The 22,342-nt window shown below is 38.4% G+C and overlaps 6 protein-coding genes and 1 long non-coding RNA gene across 9 annotated transcripts; 5 read left to right on the top strand and 2 right to left on the bottom strand.

The window, feature by feature from the left end:
* Window positions 1-212: 212 nt before the first annotated feature.
* LOC106333790 (histone deacetylase 19) lies at window positions 213-3,772 on the bottom strand. Of its 2 annotated transcripts, none has more exons than XM_013772282.1 (8): window positions 3,683-3,772; window positions 3,535-3,576; window positions 2,657-3,222; window positions 1,499-2,170; window positions 1,211-1,281; window positions 1,077-1,134; window positions 633-702; window positions 213-541 (listed from the first exon to the last, which is right to left on the bottom strand). In XM_013772282.1, the coding sequence occupies exons 3-8, from the start codon at window positions 3,182-3,184 to the stop codon at window positions 435-437; spliced, it is 1,506 nt and encodes a 501-aa protein (XP_013627736.1). In that variant the 5' UTR covers window positions 3,185-3,222; window positions 3,535-3,576; window positions 3,683-3,772; the 3' UTR covers window positions 213-434. The 2 variants fall into 2 exon arrangements, with proteins under 2 accessions (XP_013627736.1, XP_013627680.1); XM_013772226.1 differs by having other exon boundaries at window positions 213-539; window positions 628-702.
* Window positions 3,773-4,152: 380 nt separating this feature from the next.
* LOC106295731 lies at window positions 4,153-5,345 on the top strand. Its single transcript, XM_013731705.1, has 2 exons — window positions 4,153-5,151; window positions 5,241-5,345. The coding sequence occupies exons 1-2, from the start codon at window positions 4,180-4,182 to the stop codon at window positions 5,265-5,267; spliced, it is 999 nt and encodes a 332-aa protein (XP_013587159.1). The 5' UTR covers window positions 4,153-4,179; the 3' UTR covers window positions 5,268-5,345.
* Window positions 5,346-6,806: 1,461 nt separating this feature from the next.
* On the top strand, window positions 6,807-8,608 carry LOC106294642. The gene is made up of 6 exons (XR_001260897.1): window positions 6,807-7,002; window positions 7,263-7,323; window positions 7,448-7,494; window positions 7,597-8,060; window positions 8,151-8,233; window positions 8,335-8,608. It is a non-coding gene; the product is annotated as an uncharacterized LOC106294642 (long non-coding RNA).
* A 2,047-nt stretch (window positions 8,609-10,655) lies between these two features.
* LOC106334209 lies at window positions 10,656-12,762 on the top strand. The gene has a single exon (XM_013772548.1). The coding sequence runs from the start codon at window positions 10,684-10,686 to the stop codon at window positions 12,682-12,684; it is 2,001 nt and encodes a 666-aa protein (XP_013628002.1). The 5' UTR covers window positions 10,656-10,683; the 3' UTR covers window positions 12,685-12,762.
* A 17-nt stretch (window positions 12,763-12,779) lies between these two features.
* LOC106334304 (tryptophan--tRNA ligase, cytoplasmic) lies at window positions 12,780-15,336 on the bottom strand. Its single transcript, XM_013772639.1, has 12 exons — window positions 15,011-15,336; window positions 14,798-14,917; window positions 14,549-14,734; window positions 14,428-14,479; window positions 14,274-14,339; window positions 14,094-14,180; window positions 13,774-13,866; window positions 13,614-13,694; window positions 13,445-13,516; window positions 13,286-13,354; window positions 13,089-13,199; window positions 12,780-12,983 (listed from the first exon to the last, which is right to left on the bottom strand). Exons 1-12 carry the CDS (start codon window positions 15,232-15,234, stop codon window positions 12,933-12,935), a joined length of 1,212 nt encoding a protein of 403 aa, XP_013628093.1. The 5' UTR covers window positions 15,235-15,336; the 3' UTR covers window positions 12,780-12,932.
* A 459-nt stretch (window positions 15,337-15,795) lies between these two features.
* LOC106325645 (AT-hook motif nuclear-localized protein 14) lies at window positions 15,796-18,055 on the top strand. 2 transcript variants are annotated; one of them, XM_013763698.1, is made up of 6 exons: window positions 15,796-16,249; window positions 16,445-16,497; window positions 16,673-16,795; window positions 16,963-17,115; window positions 17,223-17,595; window positions 17,720-18,055. In XM_013763698.1, exons 1-6 carry the CDS (start codon window positions 15,865-15,867, stop codon window positions 17,776-17,778), a joined length of 1,146 nt encoding a protein of 381 aa, XP_013619152.1. In that variant the 5' UTR covers window positions 15,796-15,864; the 3' UTR covers window positions 17,779-18,055. The 2 variants fall into 2 exon arrangements, with proteins under 2 accessions (XP_013619152.1, XP_013619163.1); XM_013763709.1 differs by having other exon boundaries at window positions 17,729-18,055.
* A 487-nt stretch (window positions 18,056-18,542) lies between these two features.
* Window positions 18,543-22,007, top strand: LOC106334407 (protein EIN4). The gene is made up of 2 exons (XM_013772720.1): window positions 18,543-20,608; window positions 21,199-22,007. The coding sequence occupies exons 1-2, from the start codon at window positions 18,848-18,850 to the stop codon at window positions 21,736-21,738; spliced, it is 2,301 nt and encodes a 766-aa protein (XP_013628174.1). The 5' UTR covers window positions 18,543-18,847; the 3' UTR covers window positions 21,739-22,007.
* The last annotated feature ends 335 nt before the right edge of the window (window positions 22,008-22,342 follow it).

The following is a 22,342-nucleotide window of genomic DNA, read 5'->3' on the forward strand; positions in this document are numbered from 1 at the left end:
AAAAAATCTATTTTTATGGAAAAAAAAAAATCTTACTTTCGTGAAAAGAGTATTAATTAGCTTTTATTTTCTTGTGACAAAAATTATTGCAAAACACCAGCAGGAGGAGGATTCACAGTTTTATTTTATTTTGGGATATAATTATACAAATTATTATTATGCAAAAATATTCTTCTCCATTTTGTCTATGGACTAAAGAAGAACGTAGCAAGAGTACAAAGTTTTAGCCATGTGATGTAACTGGTGGTGTTTGATAGAAGCAGCCCATACACTTCATACATGACAAATAGAATTATCTGTCTTGTGATCATTCAGACATGCCACATTTGCAACGACTAAATACATAACATCGTACGTGTTCAATTATCAATAAACAAACTAAAAAGTTATGAAAGACTAGGAAGGCAACAAGACGAGAAGCCTCCAAAGTCTTTTTATGTTTTAGGAAACACTTGATCTCCCCCTGACTTGTTTGTTGTGCCTTCCTCTTCCATTTTCACACCTGCTTCCTCCATTCCCACTGAGTTTACTCCTGAAACCTGCAACCAAACCAAACCACTTTAGACAACTTGTTTTAATCTCAGTATGTATCAATCAAAAACTCTCGGGTTTATTGTTTCACTTCACCTTGGTGGTGCTTCCACTCTCCTCCATGCCCACCTCAAAACCTTTCCCACGCTCCATCACTCCTTTCACTCCATCCTGCATTTAACACGTTATGATTAAATCAACCTCTTCAACATACCAAGCCAATCACAATCTAAACTCATTAGAATCCAGAGATAATTCACAAAGAATAAGGAATTGAGATGCACAGATGATTCAGCTCAGCAAGCATGTCACGTCTGTTACTACCATTCTGACTAGACTAAATGTATTGATCCCTAGCCAGAGTGAATGCATCTCCAGTTCAGATTTAACTTTAAGTTTAGACTGATGGAAAGATAATATTTTGTTTTTGGCACATTTCTCAGAGAAGATTCAGTTCTAAAAGAGAATAATTCAACATATATGAGTTTAAATGTTTATAACAATGTTTGAGAAACCAAGGCAAATAAGAGATACTCTTAGCTTACCTTGTCCTTTGCATCAGATTCAACAGCTTCTCTCTTCACTCTGCTTGGTATAGGTTTGCTGCACAATCCGATAGCAGATTAAGTATAAACAACTCTACTGTCGCGGAAACAAAAAAAACATTGATGTTACATACCGATCATCATCTACATCCATGTCAGAATCTGCATCCCATCTTTTATCTTCATCCTCTTGGTCTTCATCTACCTGTAATTTACACAAAATTAATACTAAGATTGGTAGCAAAATAAACTGTTTAAATTAGAGAAAAATATACTAAGATTTTTAGCAAAATAAACTGTTTAAATTAGAAAAGATATAATACTAAGATTGGTAGCAAAATAAACTGTTTAAATTAGAAACTCAATAACCTCACACAAGAAAGAATGAGCTACAGAAGTAAAGCAAGCAGCCAAAACATTACCTCAGGAGTCTCAGTATCTGGCGGCCTTTCCTGAAACGGCACACTAGGAGCATGCTGAAGCTTCGAGAGATTCTGGAGCAAGTCATTACGAATCACTTCAAGCATCTGCCGAGAGTTCTTGTTCTCCATGTTACTCGGAGCAACGTGAAGCGTATAGTCCGGACCAAAGTACTCATAGTACTCATGCTCCGGCATCTTGTCCTCGACTTCGATCCCAAGCGCAACTCCAGTCTCGTAGCACCAGCAACGCGCAACGTTGCGGATAGTGTAACCACCACCACCAAGGAGCAGTAACGGAACGTTGAAAGATCTCATGAACTTGACACACTCGGCGTGGCCTTTGATGGAGAGGTTAAAGCATCCGAGCCTATCGCCAGACAAGGAATCAGCGCCGCACTGCAGTACGACCGCACCTGGTTTGAAAATTTCCATCACTTTCCCCATGATGGGTTTGAACAAGAGATGATAGCTCTCGTCGTCGATACCATCGTCCAGTGGTACGTTGAGAGAATAGTACTTTCCACTTCCGTAGCCAATGTCTTGTATGTGGCCTGTACCGGGAAAGTAATCTCCGAATTTGTGGAATGAGACGGTCATGACCCTGTCGGTAGCGTAAAACGCCTCCTCCACTCCGTCCCCGTGGTGGATGTCGATATCAACATACAGAACACGCTGAGAAACAAAACAAAAACAAATACATTAGATATGTTCAACAATGTTTGTAAAGAACGGATTATTTGGGGGTGATATTCACTAATAGTTGATTTATTAGATATTTTAGTTTTTTTTTTGTTTTAATTACAAAATTGTTTTATGAATTATCAAAATTAGATATACAAAACAAAAGAAGCTATACAAATTTAGTCTAATTTAGATTAATTTAAACCGATTTAGAAAAATGGTCTATAACGGTTTGAACCGGCTGAGAATGGTCTATAACGGCCTAGAATGGTGTATTACCAAAATTAGATATACAAAACAAAAGAAATTATAAAAATTTGTGGATTCATACTAACATTGTTAGTTAATTTAACAAATTTAGTCTAGTTTAGACCGAATTAAACCGATTTATAAAACGTTCTATAATGGTTTGAAGCGTATAAATCAGATTTTTAAATATGGGAGAAACGCTGTAGTAGTAGTGAGGAGGAGACAAACCTCATGCTGCTTAAGAAGCTCAAGGATAGCTAAGACGATATCATTAACGTAGCAGAAGCCAGAGGCCTCACACTTTTTAGCATGATGGAGACCACCAGCCCAGTTAATAGCAATATCACAAAGCCCGTGGTTAAGCTTAACAGATCCACCAACAGAGCCACCAGCATACGTCTGACAAAAGGAATAAAGCCCGTCAAAGACAGGACAGTCTTCACCAACGTTGAACCGCTTGAGCTGGCGGATCTGATCCTGCTGAGTCTCGGGCGTAATGCTGCGGAGAAAGGAGACGTAGTCGTCGGCGTGGAAGCGGCAGAGGTCACGGTCACGGGCGGGGAAAGGCTTGAGGACTTGCATGTGCTGGAGGAGACCGTAGTGAGCGAGGAGAGCGTGCGTCATGCGGATGCGGTGAGGCTTCATGGGGTGGCCTTGGCCGTAGTAGTAGTTCCCAACCTCCGGGTCGTAGAAGTAGCACACTTTCCTCTTCACACCGTCTGGTCCAGAGGCCAGCGAGTTTCCTCCGGTGTCCATCAGTTAAAAAAAAAAGATTACTTTTAGTTATCTCGGGCCTGTAATAGAAAGAACAGTGGATGTAATAACAGAAGAAGCCAACAAGGTCTAACTGAAATAACTGAAAGTGTTACTCAGATTCTCATTTTCTGAAATTAAGTAAAAGCAAAGGTCTTTGGCGAGATGCGTGAAACAGTTAAGAAAGAACAGTGAGTGTAATAGCAGAACAAGCAAACAAGGTCTAACTGAAACAACAAAAGCTGTTAATAACTGTCTGGTGAACTCAAGCAATCATTCAGATTCCATTTCAAACCCCAAGAGATTAAGACATAAGAGTTCTTGTCTTAGAGAAACAGAGTAAGAGATATTACCTTGAGCATCATCACTTTCGCTGGATAGAAATGCTGATGGAGCTGCAAAAAAAAAAAAGCAGAGTGAAACTAAGAGTGAGTGAACAAAAATCTGATAAGATTACGAGCTAATAACTCGATATTACGACTACGAGAGGGGAAAACATACGAAAGATTGAAACTTTTTTTTTTTTTTCAGCTCCAGAAACAGAGAGAACTCGCGAGAATCAGAAATCTAGGGTTTCGACGGAAGAGAGAGATTAGGTTTTCACCGAGGGTGATGATGATGCCAAACTACACGGATTTGGGCCGTCAACTAGAGAGAACTGGGCCGCGTGAGAAAGGCCCAACTTCATAAAGGTAAAAGAAATAACTTGCAATATATTATTTTTCCTTTTGGTCCGTGGGTAAAAAAGAATATAAAAAGAAAGAATCTTATGCTTTAGAAAGCTACAAGGCTTTAGCTATGGTATATGACATTAAGCTATTGCCGTGTCTTGATAGAAGAAGCACTTGATACTTTGCTTCTTTTGTGAAGATAAGGAGTTTTGTAAACAACTCTTAACAACTACAATCATTGTATATATATATGTGATGATGATGTCTTCCGGTTTCATATTTATACATCTGATAAAAAAAACTTCTTTAATTCACATACATACAAACATGGATACGACAATATCACCAATGTATAAGCTATCTATTCACGAGCATCCTCTTCTCCCTTCAGCTATGTTTATTGGCGGGAAATGTGATGGTTGCCAGGTAGAAGGAGTCATGTACGGTAGCTACTATTGCAACGAGGCTAATTGTTATTGTCGGTTCCATAAGGACTGTGCGGAATCCCCACTAGAGATCAATCATCACCCTTCCCATCCTGAGCATCCTCTCTTGCTCACCAAGATGGCTCCAGCGGAAGATGGTACTCCATGTGACTTTTGTGGACAAGAGATTTTGTCCACATGTTATACTTGTCCCACATGTAAATTCAAAGTGGATTTAATTTGTGGGACTAAACCATCCCCGTCTGTTATCGAACATCCGGTGTGTCATGACCATACACTCGTGTTTTTGAAGAAACGAATGGAGAAAGATCAGGTCCCTTGTGAAGTATGCAAGGAATCTATCGGCGGACCTTCATATTCATGTCTTAAATGCAATAACGTGTACTTTCACTTGGATTGTGTTCATCTCTCAAAAGAGGTAGATCATCCTTGCCACTATAGTCACCCCCTTAAGATCATGCCATCTGAATCACTTGTAGATGATGATGATGCGCATAAGAGTTGTAGTTTATGTTTCGTTCAACCAAAAAATGTGCTTTATCATTGTTCTATTTGCAATTTTACGTTGTGCCTTGGTTGTACTAAACGTCCACCACCTCGTGTTGTTAACGACGCCAAGACTCACACCCATCCACTGACGCTCTTTTTGAGTAAAATCAAATTTACTTGCAAGGTTGCTGGAACTGAAATCGATAGCTATAAATCTTATATATGTCTCAAGTGTGATTTCGTTGTCTCTAGACCTTGCGTTGGCTTACCCCGCGTCATACACATCAATCGTCACGATCATCGCATCGCTTTTACGCATCATCTTGGCCGTAAGGGTGCAAAATGTGGAGTTTGTCGGAAAAGTGTAAGTCAATACTACGGAGCTTATTCCTGCTCGATTTGCCCTAAGTATGTAGTTCACTCAAAATGTGCTGTTGATTTTAATTTATGGAGTGGTGTGGAACTCGAAGGGATACCTGAGACCAGGGAAGATATTGTACCATTTAAAGTGGTGGGTGATAATCTGATACGTCATTTCATGCATGAAAAACATATTTTACTGCTCTTGAAAGATTATGACATGGTTGGTGACGACTACAAGAGGGTACGATGTGAAGCATGCGTCTCACAGATCGGGTTTGGCCTAGTCTACAGTTGTCAGGAATGTCGTTTTTTTCTCCACGAAAAGTGTGCTCATCTTCCTATGAAGAAAAACCTTGTCTTTGCCCCCACACCGTACATGTTGGAGTATCAAGGCAAGGCTGTATACTGTAACTTGTGTCGTTTATTCTCTGGTGGTTTTAAATACACAAACCAAGAAAGGTGGGCATATTCCTTTGTAGATGTACATTGTAGTTCCATTTCTGAGCCATTCGTCCATAATGGCCATTTGCATCCCTTATATTTTGTTGAAACAGAGGAGGAACGTCCTTGCGATGCATGTAGAAGATTTCAAGATGGCTACATTCTCAATTGTAGTGCTTGTGACTTTGACTTGTGTTTTTATTGTGCTACTTTGCCAGAGAAGATATGGCATATAAGCGATGATCACCCTCTCACTTTATATCATGGCGGAAAGAAGGCGACCGGCAAAAACTGGTGCGAAGTTTGTGAGATGGAGTTAGATCCAAGTAAATGGTTCTTTACATGTTTTGATTGTGGGGTCACTTTGCATGATAAATGCGTACTAGGAGACTTCTCACGTCTCACTCCAAACTATTCCATTCACTTTCTGGAAAAAGAATATTTAGTGATTCTTAACAATCAGAACAGTCGGCCATCTTGCAGAAGTTGCCACGATCGATGCAAGGCCCCAGTCATCTTACAGGTCAATGACGAACATAATGGATACATTTGCTCCAATTCTTGTTTATATATGGTCTTTTAAAACCAAAACCAAAGATTATAGCGAAAGAGAGGCTGGTTTGTTATTTATCAAAGCGCAAGTTATGTAATAATGTATTTTTTTAATTCAGATTATAATTTAACATTCATTAGAAAAAAGAATACAAGAGAACCATTGTGAAAACAGCACACCTGATCAATTGCACAAGGAATCAAGCAACGGAGCTTGTCATTGCCTGGGAACAAGTGTGGGAATGAGCTAGGAAACGATGGAACTGCCTGCAAATGCATGGAAAAACATTTTATCGAAATTTATAAATAGAACAGTCTATACGCATTAGAATTCCACACAGACAACAGGAACAAAAAGACATACCTGAACAGGAGGGAAACTGAGTTTCCCAATATGATATTCGCCAGAAAAGCCAAAGATTCCCATAGCCTAGCAAAGAATCTATTTATCTATAATAATAGGACAAAGTTTGCGGAATTCTAATGCGTATAGACTGGTCATTCGATCTTAGTAATAAAACAAAGTTTCCCAATATGATATTCGCCAGAAAAGCCAAAGATTCCCATAGCCTAACAAAGAATCTATTTTTGCGGAAGCATTCAATCAACCTTTTGCATCTACAGTAACCGGCTCAAGCTTCACCTATAAATGTGTTTGTTGCCTGTGATGAACCGTCACACCGCTACGAGCCGAAAAGTCACTCTCTAGCAAGCATCAATTCCAATTATGGCGAATTCCGATGACTGCGATTTCTTCATGTGGGCCGAAGATCTTAGATTGATGCTTCACAATGGTTCGGGCCACTGTATTTTGTTACACTAATTCAGGATCTCAGGCGTCATCGATTGATTCATCTTGGTGAGTTAGATTTGATTTTCGATCTATCAATATATTTCTTTTTTTTTTGTTACAAATAATTTGGTCTTTCATTTCAGTATTCATCTGTCCATAACACGGAGTCAACAAAAAGTTGTTGGTTTCTATTGCTAAGAATACGATGCTCAAAATTGATTATTTTGAATTATTTGATCTCTTCCTTTTGCTTAATGGAGATCTTGCCAGACCAATTTAACTTCCTGATCAAAATCTCACTCCCTATGATTCACATTTGTATTTAGGCGGCAGAAGCTCAATAAGCACTAGAAAAGGAATTAGCACAAACACTTTCATGACAATGAGGTTAATATTTTTTTCTCGCTATTATAGCTCCAAGTTCCTTTCTTTTCTATTAAACTATCTTAGACATGAATAAGCCTAATACAAGTTCTTTTGTTCTTTCCTTTGTTTTTTCATACTATCATAGCTTTGGGTTCCTTTTCTCACTTCATGGCAATGAGGCTAACACACTTGGTATGTCTGTCTCTGCTTCCTTTATTTTCACGAAGTTCAATGTGAATGTTTATTTATTAATCCAAAAGAACTTACACATTTTTGTTTCTTTCTTTCTTAAAGGAGCAACTTTGAAGGTGCTTCCTCTGTTTTCACATCATTGACTAACGCAAAGAGTTTTCTTCACACTCACTGGCATGTCTTTAAGTTAGACTTACGTATCTTTATTTTGGTTCAAGTGTTGCACCGACATGAGCTGACTTCTTGACATGCTACCCCTAGATACTTAAGTAATTTCGAGGGAATCTCTCATAACTCTTCTGAAGAGGCCAAGATTAGAGAAGCTGCACATTAGCTTCTTCTTCTTTCAATCTCAAGAATGGTGTCTTTTTATGGGTATCTTAACCTGTTTTTTCTTTGGTGTGTGTTTTTTCCTTATGGGTTATTCTTGAATGCCAGCTTAGAGCCCATGTTTTGACTTCTTTGTTTTGTGTTTTTGTGAGATGTGGTGATGGAGACTCAAATTCTACAAGCATGATTGGATCAGTGGTTTCAAATTAAAGCTGGATTTAATAAATCCGATTTATGTATGCTCATGTCTCTTCTCTTTTGCTTTTATAAAAAAGTGTTACGGCTTGAGAGAAGTGAGGTTGATCTTCATTTACTAAAAAAATTAGGATTCTGGCAGCAACAACATACATATTCTTTGCATCCACGATTCATGTAATTACATTTGAAGAACAGTTGGAGAAAGATACTGGTACATGAGATTGACACAATTGCTCCCTCACTATCTTTTATGTTAATGACAGTAACATAAAACTGCCAGCTTGTGTTTTCTTTCTTTTGAAACTTGTCCAGATGGGAAGATCACAACAGTTCAAACTTTAGTGTCAACAGCATTGTCTGGAGTGATACACTCCACTATTGGAAGGACAGCCATTGTTGATTCTTGGTGCTGCAGAGCCTACTGTTACAATGTACACTTACATTTCAATTTCGCCAAGGGCAGACATGATTTGGTATCAAAGTTAAGCATTATCATCACAATCTTTGTTACAAACTCAATAAAATTATGAACTCCCGATAAAATTTAATTCTCGTGTAGCTGATCAAAATAAGAAACAATATTTTGCTTAGCTTTGTTTTAGATTTCCGTTATATAATGATTCTACTTCTATCCAACTTCGTTGTTTAGATTAGGGAACTACGGTCCAACAAACATCAAAGTAGGAAAATAATTTAAACAATTACACTCTACTTACTCTTACCACACAAACAAAGATATGTATTATATCTATCGAAGGAGGTTCACGCCTATGAAAGAAACAAAATAGTGTGCACTACTAAGATTTAAAGACACGTCTTCACAACGATAACGTGAGGTAGCTATTAAACAGTTTTTTAAATTGATCTACATATCTTTTTTTTATCTACATGATAAAGCTTCTTTCGTAAGTTCACATATAGTTAATAGTTTTACTTAAATTTAAATTAATTACATATATAGAAAAACGGTAGGTAGGAGATGAAAGAATGAAATCTCCATACCGTTAACCAGTAGTACAAAAAATATTGTTTTATACCTTTGAGGTAAATACTCAATGGCTTATTAAATTAAAACCCCCCACAAACCAGCTTCTGCACACATGAAACCTCCCTACCTTCAAGGCCTTTTCAGACCAAAAAGAAACCTTATTAACCGAAGACAAATTTGTTCGACAGAAGAAGTCCAAAAAATCCATATTTGCATAACCAACAAGCTAAAATTGCCAACACTCAATCATTTCAATCAAAACCTAAGAGTCATCATCATATTCCCAACTGCCAAAGTTCTGCAAAAAATTCAGTACCCTAACAATACAAATAAACAAACAAATAACTCAGGTAAGCTGAGAGACTATGGCTTCCTATCTTCAAATGTCCAACATTAAGGACATCATTTACGACCAACAGAGTTTACATATATATAAGCCGACCAGTCTTCTATGTTCCGAATTGTATCATAACTCAACTAAAATAACTTCTCTTAATTGCACATATTAAATTGACCATTATATAATATAAACCAATCTTGCAATCATGCAAAGCCACTGACAACACACATCAAATTCGTCATTCAGAAATCTAATATCTTATTGTGGAGAGAAATTTTAAAATGCGAAAACCATTTTCATAATCTTTACGTCCAAATGTTAATCAAACAAAACAAACAAACAATAGCTTATAATAAATACTTTCTCATATAACCATTACGTCCACAACGAAGTTCCTAACAGATTGCCACATCCGTGATATCAACAAAGGATGCAAAAATTGTTATTAAGAAGATGAAATAATTTGTTATCTTCATTCAAACAATATAATCACAAAAAATCACATGCTTATACGTGTTTCGTTTTGAAACATAGAGCATATACTTTATTTTATGTTAAAAATTCAATTATATTTATTTTGGTGAAATTATCTTTTTTTTTATTTTATTTTTATTACATTAATCCATGAAAACCACTTATATCATTCTTCTTTCACCTATCAATTTAAAACAAAAGTATACATTATTATCACTAACCACTATCAAATATATTAAAAATAATTTTGAATCCTTTAGAGAATAAAACATACAAAGCCGGCGCTACGCGCCGGAATACCACTAGTAAATATATAAATGAGAACATAAAGCTTTTAACATTTTATTCAAAAAAAAAAAAAGAGTACAAGGCTTTAGTTGTGGTATGGCATTGGCTATTGCCGTTGTTTGATAGAAGAAGAACTTGATACTTTGCTTCTTTTGTAAATATAAGGAGTTTTGCAAACAAGGCATACAATTACAATCATTGTGTTGATAATTTTGAGGCCGTAAATAACAAAAATTATTCTTCTCTCTTTTGGTCCGTGGACAAAAAGAATGTAAAAAGAAAGAATCGTATGCCTTAGAAAGCTACAAGTTTAAGGTGTTTTGATTTGAAATTCAAGAAAAGAATAGCAAAGAGTACAATGCTTTAGTTATGGTATGACGTTAAGCTATTGCCGTGTCTTGATAGAAGAAGCACTTGATACTTTGCTTCTTTTGTGAAGATAAGGAGTTTTGTAAACAACTCTTAACAACTACAATCATTGTATATATATATATATGTGATGATGATGTCTTCCGGTTTCATATTTATACATCTGATAAAAAAAACTTCTTTAATTCACATACATACACCCATGGATACGACAATATCACCAATGTATAAGCTATCTATTCACGAGCATCCTCTTCTCCCTTCAGCTATGTTCATTGACGGGAAATGTGATGGTTGCCAGGTAATAGGACTCATGTACGGTAGCTACTATTGCAACGAGGCTAATTGTTATTCTTGGTTCCATAAGGACTGTGCGGAATCCCCACTAGAGATCAATCATCACCCTTCCCATCCTGAGCATCCTCTCTTGCTCACCAAGATGGCTCCAGAGGAAAGGGGTACTCCATGTGACTTTTGTGGACAAGAGATTTTCTCCACATGTTATAATTGTCCCACATGTAAATTCAAAGTGGATTTAATTTGTGGGACTAAACCATCGCCGTCTGTTATCGAACATCCGGTGTGTCATGACCATACACTCGTGTTTTTGAAGAAACGAGTGGAGGAAGAGAAGGCCCCTTGTGAAGTATGCAAGGAATCTATCGATGGACCTTCATATTCATGTCTTGAATGCAATAACGTGTACTTTCACTTGGATTGTGTTAATCTCTCAAAAGAGGTAGATCATCCTTGCCACTCTATTCACCCCCTTATTAAGATCATGCCATCTGAATCACTTATAGATGATGATGATGATGCGCAGAAGAGTTGTAGTTTATGTTTCGTTCAACCAAAAAATGTGCTTTATCGTTGTTCTATTTGCAATTTTACGTTGTGCCTTGGTTGTACCAAACGTCCACCACCTCTTGTTGTTGACGACGCCAAGACTCACACCCATCCAGTGACGCTCTTTCCGAGTAAAATCAAATTTACTTGCAAGGTTGCTGGAATTGAAATCGATAGCTTTTCTTATATATGTCTCAAGTGTGGTTTTATTGTCTCTGTATATTGTGTTGGCTTACCCCGCCTCATAAACATCAATCGTCACGATCATCGCATAGCTTTTACGCATCATCTTGGACATAAGGGTGCAAATTGTGGAGTTTGTCGGAAAAGCGTACGTCAGTACTACGGAGCTTATTCTTGCTCGATTTGCCCTAAGTATGTAGTTCACTCACGATGCGCCGCTAATTATAGTGCATGGAATGGTGTGGAACTCGAAGGGATACCTGAGACCAGCGAAGATATTGTACCATTTAAAGTGGTGGGTGATAATTTGATACGTCACTGCATGCATGAAAAACATATTTTACTGCTCTTGAAAGATTATTACATGGTTGGTGACGACTACAAGAGGGTACGATGTGAAGCATGCGTCTCACCGATCGGGTTTGGCCCAGTCTACAGTTGTCAGGAATGTCGTTTTTTTCTCCACGAAAAGTGTGCTCATCTTCCTATGAAGAAAAACCTTGTCTTTAGCCCCAAACCGTACGTGTTGGAGTATCAAGGCAAGGCTGTATACTGTAACTTGTGTCGTTTATTCTCTGGTGGTTTTAAATACACAAACCAAGAAAGGTGGGCATATTCCTTTGTAGATGTACATTGTAGTTCCATTTCTGAGCCATTCGTCCATAATGGCCATTTGCATCCCTTATATTTTGTTGAAACAAAGGAGAAACGTCCTTGCGATGCATGTAGAGGATTTCGAGATGGCTACATGCTCAATTGTAGTGCTTGTGACTTTGACTTGTGTTTTTATTGTGCTACTTTGCCTATAAAGTTATGGCATATAAGTGATGAGCACCCTCTCACTTTATATTATGGCCGACGTCAGAAGGCGACCCGGCAAAACTGGTGCGAAGTTTGTGAGATGGAGTTAGATTCAAGTAAATGGTTCTTTACATGTTTTGATTGTGGGGTCGCTTTGCATGATAAATGCGTACTAGGAGACTTCTCACGTCTCACTCCAAACTATTCCATTCACTTTCGGGGAAAAGAATATTTAGTGATTCTTAACAATCTGAACAGTCGGCCATCTTGCAGAAGTTGCCACGATCGATGCAAGGCCCCAGTCATCTTACAGGTCAATGACGAACATAATGGATACATTTGCTCCAATTCTTGTTTATATAGGGTCATTTAAAACCAAAACCAAAGATTATAGCGAAAGAGAGGCTGGTTTGTTATTTATCAAAACGCAAGTTATGTAATAATGTATTTTTCTTTTGTTAATGTAAATAAAAATAAAATGATTCTCATTGTAAATAAATTCTTTTCAAGATTTCAGGAATCAATTCATCATTTCAAAGTATCTATCAAATAAAAACAGAAAACAATTCAAAGTCTGTCATATGTGAAGTTTACGCCAAAAAAAAGAGGGTTTTCATCAAGTTACTCGAACATGTTTGGGAGAGGTCTCACGGCCATGAACGCATCCACCATCTGATAATTATCATTAGTTTTCTTTGTTAGTATTGTAACAATCAACAAAACAAAAAAGCCTTGATTCATCATCAGTCTCTTAGTGAAATCGATGTATTTTTTTACCTCATCAGTAACAGCAGCTCGAGCCATGCGGTGTCTTTCCACCATTCCTGTCAAAACTTCAGTGAGTCTCTTCTTTACTTCTCCCGTTAGCATTCTTCCTTCTCCATATTCCTAAAACACAACACATATATAAGTATTTCTTTCATTCTATGTAATGATCTTATAACAAGCTAATGGAGAGTGTAACGTAATTTTACCTTCTTTATGTGTTCAAGTTCAGCATCATCTTCTAAGAAGAAGCTAAGATACTTGACTGGTATATCCACCTGTGAAAAAGGAAAAAAAAAAACAAAAGTTTCAAACCATGGTCATTGGATCACAATGCAAATTGAACATAGTTAGTTATATGTTAGTACCTCCAGGTTTGCTCCGATTTCTCTGTGCTTCTCGATGGAGTCTTGCCCACCACTGAAGGCATATCTGTTTATCTGTACATAATAAACACTTCAACGATCAACATGATAATATGAAAAAAAATGTGCATTTACAACAAGGTTATTACCGAAATACAGAACTGGATTTTACCTTGTTTTTAATGTCTTTTGCAGTATCAGTTACGTAGATTGCCGAGTTTGGATCGCTAGCAGACATTTTTCCATTCTCTCCCTGCATAAAAAAAAGGTGAGCAATGTCTCTATCAATCTCAGTAACAACTCTAGAAGGCTAAAAAAGAAAGTACACTTGCCTGCAGAGCAGGGAAAAATGATGACTCAATCAGAGCAGGCTTGCTATAGCCTAACCGTGGTGCAACATCACGTGTCATCCTAAAATAAGGATCCTGAATATAACAACAAAAATCAAAGATTGGTTATAAACACAAAAACATCATAACACAATAATTCAAGATAAGGGAACTATTTTTATAAAAAAAAATTGGTGTTCTGCACTTTATATTTAAAACAACAATGACACATCTATTGCACAAATGTTTTTTTTTAATTCAGATTATAATTTAACATTCATTCGAAAAAAGAATACAAGAGAACCATTGTGAAAACAGCACACCTGATCAATTGCACAAGGAATCAAGCAACGGAGCTTGTCTTTGCCAGGGAACAAGTGTGGGAATGAGCTGGGAAACGATGGAACTGCCTGCAAATGCATGGAAAAACATTTTATCGAAATTTATAAATAGAACAGTCTATACTACACACCTCACAGGCCAATAGGAACAAAAATACACACCTGGACAGGAGGGAAACTGAGTTTCCCAATATGATCTTCACCAGAAAAGCCAAAGATTCCCATAGCCTAGCAAAGAAATAGATATATAAATGAGAACATAAAAGCATACTAGCCACGTTGTTGCAACTCAAGGAGGTAGAGAGCTTAAAGTAACCTTATTAAGTGTAACGCACTTTGCAACCTTCACCATGTTCTTATAGAAAGCACTACACACCAGAAAAAAAAAAAAAACTGTAACATCAAAAACAAAAAGGTGACTTTCTTCTTTACTTTACCCGCCAACATAGTCAAAGTCCGAGAAAATAAACGTCTTAGTGACATCAAACCCACAAGCAATAATATCTTTCGCGTTCTCTCTAGCGAGCCTTTGACTTTCCTCAACCGATAAGTTCTTCCACATGCATTTCTCATCATCCGTGAGCTGTATAACGAGAGGAACCTTGAACGCTTCCTGCAAGTATCTACACAGAGAGTATAAAGAACAAAGCATTGGCCTTTAAAAAGACAGAAGATGCAACTTTTACTTGGTAAACATGAAAGGAATCAAATGACCCAAATGCAAAGCCTCTGAAGAAGGTCCTCTCCCCGTGTAGAGATAGAACTTGTCTCCTCTCTCGTACGCATCCAAAACCAAATCGAAATCTCTGTTAGCACACTCAGCAAAAAAGAACTTAACTTTCTTCAAACCCATCAACTCAATTGAATAAATTGAATCATCAAAACACAAGTTTTCGAACCTGTGTGCGAAGAAGACGCCGCGGCGGAGGAAGACGTGAGGTTGGCGAGAAGTGAGCCTTTCAACGCGATCAATCAGCGACTCGTCGAGTCTCTGGCATCCGAATTGGTCGATGAGCTTGTCGTAGTCGATTTTGCCGCCGTCTTTGGCGGAGACTTCCCATGGGTTCACCACTTGCTCCTCCGATGATTCGGATGCTATCTCCTCCTTCTTGTCAACCTCCATTGCGTCTGATTCAAAAGCGAGTCCTTGATTAAAGAAACGAAGCTAGAGAGAGCTATGGAGATTCCGGTGAAATGACGGCGGCGACTGGGAAGAAGAAGAAGAAGAAGAAGAAAATGAGGTTTAAATTATTATATGTTTATTACAGTGTGGGAGTTATAATTTTACTTTATAGTCAATTGGGCTGTTAAGTTTTTAATTTATCAATAAAGACCCTCTCCTTCAGATAACCGATCGGTTCATGAAATTTAACTCTTTTTGGTTGAATTTTATCGAGCGATCTGGGATGCTGGGCCTAAGTTGGGCCCACAATGCCTATTATTTCAACAATTTTCGGTTCTTTTTAGACGAAACAGAAAAAAAAGGAAAACGAAGAGATGCTTTTTACATATCAGAAACTCAAATTAGATTAAAGTCAAATCTAGATCCGACGGTCAATATTCCATCATCTATTCTCCTTTTTTTTTTTTATCATCTAGTCTCCTTTTAAATGATATATCTCCTGTCTAAAAAGAATCAAAAATCTGCAAAAGTTATTAAAATAATAAAATCCCCGAAGAAAAGAAAAAAAATTGAAAAATCCCTAATGCTCACTCTCTCTCTCTAGATTTGTTTCTCTCTCTAAAAAAAGAAATGGAACCTCACGAAAGTCACCAGCAGCAGCGTCTCAGCTCTCCTTACTTCCACCACCACCTGCAACACCACCACCATCCATCCACCGTTTCTTCCGGAAACGCCGTTCCACCTCCCAACAATGGTCTTTTTCCGCCGCCGCCGCAGGCTAACGATGGGTCCTCCTCTCACGCCGTGCATCCCCACTCCTCGGCGGTAACGGCGCCGTCTGAGCCGTTGAAGAGGAAAAGAGGTCGTCCGAGGAAGTACGTGACGCCGGAGCAAGCCCTGGAGGCGAAGAAAATGGCGTCCGCCGCGAGCAGCTCGTCTGCTAAGGAGAGGAGAGAGCAAGCGGCTGCGTCGTCTAGTGCCGGGCCATCGAAAAAATCTCACCTTGGCTCCGTCGGTGAGAACCCTCTTTCGTGTTTCTCCTAATCTGATGCTCATTGATTGTAAAGTTTCAATCTTTCTATTGAATTTTGATGGTTTAGTTGATAATGATTAGAAAAATGTTAGCTTTATGCTTCAATAGATGCAGTGAAACATTGGTTAGAGAGGTTCTGTAACAGTGCATCACTTTTCTTGAATTTTTGGGTTGCAGGGAAAACTGGGCAAAGCTTTACTCCGCATATCGTTAACATAGCTCCTGGTGAGGTATGTCTCACTCTATATATTTTCTGATTAGGATAATCTATAGCATTGTCTGTAAATCTACTGTCCAAGTTGTGATGCTAAAAGCTAATAGAGGAAATATACTGCCTTTTGTTTTAATTGATGTGAGTGCATAGAGGAATCTTTTAACGCTTTTGAAGTGGTTCTCTGGTGACAGGATGTGGCTCAGAAGATTGTGATGTTTGCACAGCAAAGCAAGCATGAGCTATGCGTTCTATCTGCATCTGGCACCATCTCTACTGCATCCTTGCGTCAGCCAGGAGGCAACATATCTTATGAGGTGATATTTCTTCCCAAAGGCTAGATGAATTTACTTTCTTTCTCCCTGATCTTCTCTGTTCTGTGTGCTAGAGAAGAATTAAGTCAAGTATTCTTTATTTAGACTTGCTTTTCTTTGATGTTTGTATATAGTTGTTTGACTTGCTTCAATTTCGATTATTTATTCAGGGTCATTACGAGATTATCTCACTATCCGGATCATTTATCCGATCTGAACAAGGTGGGAAAACCGGTGGACTTTGCGTTTCTTTATCTAGATCTGATGGTCAGATCATCGGCGGAGCTGTTGGGACTCACTTGACAGCTTCTGGTCCGGTTCAGGTAAAACTCCTCTTGTATCATAATTGCAACTTTCATTTTTTGGTTCATGTGTTATATTAGTAAGTTATGGCTTTAGATTGATCGCCTTGGGGTTTGTGCAAAAACAGGTGATTCTTGGTACGTTTCAGCTTGATAGAAAGAAGGATGCTGCAGGGAGTGGTGTGAAAGGGGAAGCTTCCAACAGCGGAAGTCGGTTAACTTCTCCCTCTAGCACTGGACCTGGACCGGGTCCTGGACCGTTGCTTGGCATGGGCTTCCGTTCTGTTATGGAATCTCCTGGTAGAAATCCAATGAGGGGAACCGATGAGCAGCATCATCATCACCATCAACATCAACAAACCGGTATGGGTGGATCTCATCATTTCATGATGCAAGCGCCGCAGGGAATGCAGATGACACATCCCCGGCCATCTGAATGGGGAGGAGGAGGCAGCAGTGGTCATGACGGTAGAGGTGGTGGCGGTGGGTATGATTTGTCAGGTAAAGAAAGCCTCAATACTTTCTTAAAACTAATGCTATGTAATAATGGTAGAGATAAAGCAAAGCTAAAGCTCTCCTTGGGGATAATGTGACTTGTGTACCTAATGGATGTAATCTTGTGCAGGACGTCTAGGACATGAGTCGTTTGAGAATGGAGATGACGAGCAGCAAATGCCGGATTAGCTTCCAGAGACGTGTGTAGGGTTTAGATCCAAATTAGAAACTGAAGCCCTGAGAAAGAATCTGAACTGAGAGAGAGATATGACTTAAAAAGACAGAATCTTATCTGAAGTGTTTTCACCAGAGATAATAGAAGTTGAGTGATGCTTTTTGTTCTTTCTTGGTTAATATATGTATAAACTCCACAGCCTTTTTTTCCTGCTTCTCTTTCATTTCATTCCTTTTCTTTTCTCACTCTTTTCTTCTCCTATGTTTATATAGTTTGTTATTGTTTTGCTCACATGAAAAGAAAATGCTCTGTTATGAATACAAATACACTTCTTTTGTTTGCTTTATATTTCCTCAATATTTGACTAATTTTTTTCTACATTGAAGTTCATAGTAATTACTTCTTCTGCTTTAAGTTGTTACATATTTTAAAATTTTTATACATCTTAATAAAACATCTCAAATTTTAGTTATAAATGTATTGTTTTTGTGATTAACTATTTACCTCGATCACAATTTTTAGTCAAGCACAAAACAAAAATCACAATTAATTTCTTTGAAATTTATAACTATTATCGATTAAAAAATGCATTGAAAATGTAAAAAGTGTATCTTTTTAAAATATTTTTAGTTATTTTATGTCAACTTGTAATTTTTTTTTTGTCAACCACTTGTAATTTTTTTTAAAAATTCTATCGTAAGGGAATTAACCTGTTAATGATGCATTTATGTGTTCATGAAAACCCATTTTTTCTTTATTAAGCAACTTTCTCCAGAAACCGCTTGAGCTCAAAGTCTGCTCCTTTTTGTCTTAAAAGACTTTGAACTGTTGCTGACTCAAGTCTGAAACCCCCGTAAAAAGATCAAACACGCCCCGACAAAACTCGGTTTCTCTTCTCTTCTGTTCTGTTTCTCCTCTTCTGTAAGAAAAAAATTTCAGATTTGACCCGACATAAAGATTCCGTCCGATGCAAATCCTGTTTCACCGAGACGGGTCTCTCTAATCACCTCTCCTAGATTCGAAAGGTCTCTCCTTTAACATTGAATCTCCGTTTCCATTGGATCTGACGCCGAGCTTATCAAGATGTTAAGATCCTTAGGTCTAGGCTTGCTTCTCTTCGCTCTAATCGCCCTCGTCACCGGAGACAACAACGACTACGGAAGCTGCAACTGCGACGACGAAGGCTACTACTTCTTCACCGTCCACACAATCCTAGAATGCCAGAGAGTGAGCGATCTCCTAATCGCCATCGCCTACTTCTCCATCCCCCTCGAGCTTCTCTACTTCATCAGCTTCTCCAACGTTCCCTTTAAATGGGTACTCGTACAGTTCATCGCCTTCATCGTCCTCTGCGGTATGACCCACCTCCTCAACGCGTGGACCTACTATGGACCCCACTCGTTCCAGCTCATGCTATGGCTCACGATCTTTAAGTTCTTGACGGCGTTGGTCTCGTGCGCGACGGCCATCACGCTCTTGACTTTGATCCCTTTGCTGCTGAAGTGGAAAGTCAGAGAGCTTTACTTGAAGCAGAACGTGCTTGAGCTTAACGAGGAGGTTGGGCTGATGAAACGGCAGAAGGAGATGAGTGTGCACGTTAGGATGCTTACTAGAGAGATTAGGAAGTCTCTTGATAAGCATATGATCCTGAGGACGACGCTCGTCGAGCTCTCCAAGATTCTTGATTTGCAGAACTCTGCTGTCTGGATGCCTAACGAGAGCAGAACAGAGATGCATTTGACTCATGAGCTGAGGTCGAATTCTATGAGGAGCTTTAGAGTGGTGCCGATCAACGATCCTGATGTTGTTCAGGTTAGAGAGGCGAAAGTGGTTGCGATTTTGAGGAAAGATTCTCTTCTTGCGATTGAGAGCAGTGGTTCTGATGAGAGTGGTCCCGTGGCGGCTATTCGGATGCCGATGCTCCACGGGTCGAATTTCAAAGGAGGGACTCCTGAGTTTGTTGATACTTCCTACGCTATAATGGTTCTGGTCCTTCCAAACGCGAACGCTCGCGTTTGGACGGACAGAGAGATCGAGATAGCTGAGGTCGTCGCTGACCAAGTAGCTGTGGCTCTCTCGCACGCCTCGGTGCTCGAGGAGTCGCAGCTGATGAGAGAAAAGCTCGGTATTCAAAACCGAGCTTTGCTCCGGGCGAAACAGAACGCGATGATGGCGAGCCAGGCGAGGAACACTTGCCAAAAGGTCATGAGTCACGGCATGAGGAGGCCGATGCACACGATCCTCGGCCTCCTCTCGATGTTCCAGTCTGAGAGCATGAGCCTCGACCAGAAGATCATCGTCGACGCGCTCATGAAAACGAGTACAGTCCTCTCTGCTTTGATCAACGACGTGATTGACATTTCTCCTAAAGACAACGGGAAGTCTCCGTTGGAGGTTAAACGGTTTCAGCTTCATTCTCTGATAAGAGAAGCTGCTTGTGTTGCCAAATGCTTGAGTGTTTACAAAGGCTACGGGTTTGAGATGGATGTTCAGACGCGTCTGCCTAGTTTAGTGGTGGGAGATGAGAAGAGGACGTTTCAGCTTGTGATGTATATGCTTGGGTATATCTTGGATATGAGCGAAGGAGGGAAGACGGTTACGTTTAGGGTTGTGTCTGAAGGGACTGGGAGTGGTCAGGACAAGAACAAGAGGGAGAGTGGGATGTGGAAGTCGCATTTGTCTGATGATTCGCTCGGTGTTAAGTTTGAAGTTGAGATTAATGAGATTAAGAGTCCTCCGTTGGATGGTTCGGTGATTGCAATGAGGCATGTTACAAACAGAAGGTATCATAGCAATGGGATTAAAGAAGGCTTGAGCTTAGGCATGTGTAGAAAACTTGCACAGGTTAGTGATCACATCAAAAACATATGTTTCTTTTTATTACAGGCTCGGGTGGACATTCGGGTATCCGTTTAGGTTTTGGGTTTTCGGGGCTAGATATTTAAGCCTCATTCGGGTATTTATAAATTTCTGTTTGGGTTTAGTTCTTTGCGGGTTCGGTTAGAGTTCGTTTATCCATTTTAATTATATAAACAAAATTTTAAAATCTCAATATACCTTAAAATCCATACTAAAAATAATATACAATGTACAAATCTGAATAATGTATGCTAAATATCTAAAATTAACATGAAAAAATGTTCGGTTTGATATTTGGTTAGAGAACCACTAGACATGTAGAGAATTTTCAGTGTTTTGAGTATTTTTTGGATATTTTGGGATATTCATTTTTAGCTATTTTTCAAGTATTTTGGATAAGTTTGAGTATTTTTGAATATTTGGATATTGTATCTAAAAGTAATTAATATATTTAAATATACAATTGTGAAGCCGTTCAAATACCTTACCAGTTTTGATTATTTAGTTCTGTTCTTCGGGTTTGGATATTTTGTCCAGCACTAACAGTCTATATGTGATTTGATATTTGTCTGCAGATGATGCAAGGGAACATATGGATATCACCGAAGTCACATGGACAAACACAGAGTATGCAACTGGTTCTGAGGTTTCAGACAAGACCTTCTATCAGAAGATCAATCTTAGCCGGAAATGCTCCAGAGCTTCAACATCCAAACTCAAACTCAATTCTTCGTGGTCTAAGAATCACTCTAGCAGATGATGATGATGTAAACAGAACCGTAACCAAGAGGCTTTTAGAGAAACTAGGATGTGAAGTGACAGCTGTGTCTTCTGGATTTGAGTGTTTGAGTGCGTTGTCTAATGTGGAAATGTCGTATAGGGTTGTGATATTGGATCTGCAGATGCCAGAGATGGATGGTTTCGAAGTAGCGATGAAGATAAGGAAGTTTTGTGGACATCATTGGCCGTTGATTATAGCTTTGACTGCGAGTACTGAAGATCATGTTAGGGAAAGGTGTTTGCAAATGGGGATGAATGGTATGATTCAGAAACCTGTTCTTTTGCATGTCATGGCTTCTGAGCTTAGAAGGGCTTTACAGAGCGCAAGCGAGTAAAGTTTGAAGCAAAGCTCTGAGGGAAGAGACAAGTTTTGAGAATCTTGAAGATGATTCAAGAATCAAGAAATGAAGGAAACCAAAGTGGTGATACTTGTAAGATGATGATGAGAAGTCTAGTTTTGTTGTTGTTGTTGTTCTCTTGTTATACGATGATGAGAAGCCTAGTTTGGGGATTGGTTGGTCCGAAACTATATATACGTAATGCTTTCGCATTTTCAGCGAAAAAATAACATAATATTATTAGATTTATTTTTCTTGTTCCAGTTTTATTAGATTTAATAATATTTAATTTTATATATTATTTTTTGGTGATTTTAAGTCTACACTAGAGAGTGAGGGCGGGTATATTATTTGTTTTGTATATATTATTTAAAATTAAATTTATATATTTGTTTAATTCTTTGTAATATATATGTATTTTTTGTAATCATACTTGTGTTTTTATCAACAAACGTATTTGCGTAATTTTAAAAAATGATTAGTAAAGTATTTGTATAATTGTATTGAATTTATTATATTGTTAAATTATACATGTGTGCCATAGCCTTTAACACATTAATATGATACTTTATTTTCAAACTGTTATTTTGTTAAAAAATAA

The sequence above is a fragment of the Brassica oleracea genome, chromosome C1 (assembly GCF_000695525.1).
Source record: "Brassica oleracea var. oleracea cultivar TO1000 chromosome C1, BOL, whole genome shotgun sequence".
Classification (NCBI taxonomy): domain Eukaryota; kingdom Viridiplantae; phylum Streptophyta; class Magnoliopsida; order Brassicales; family Brassicaceae; genus Brassica; species Brassica oleracea.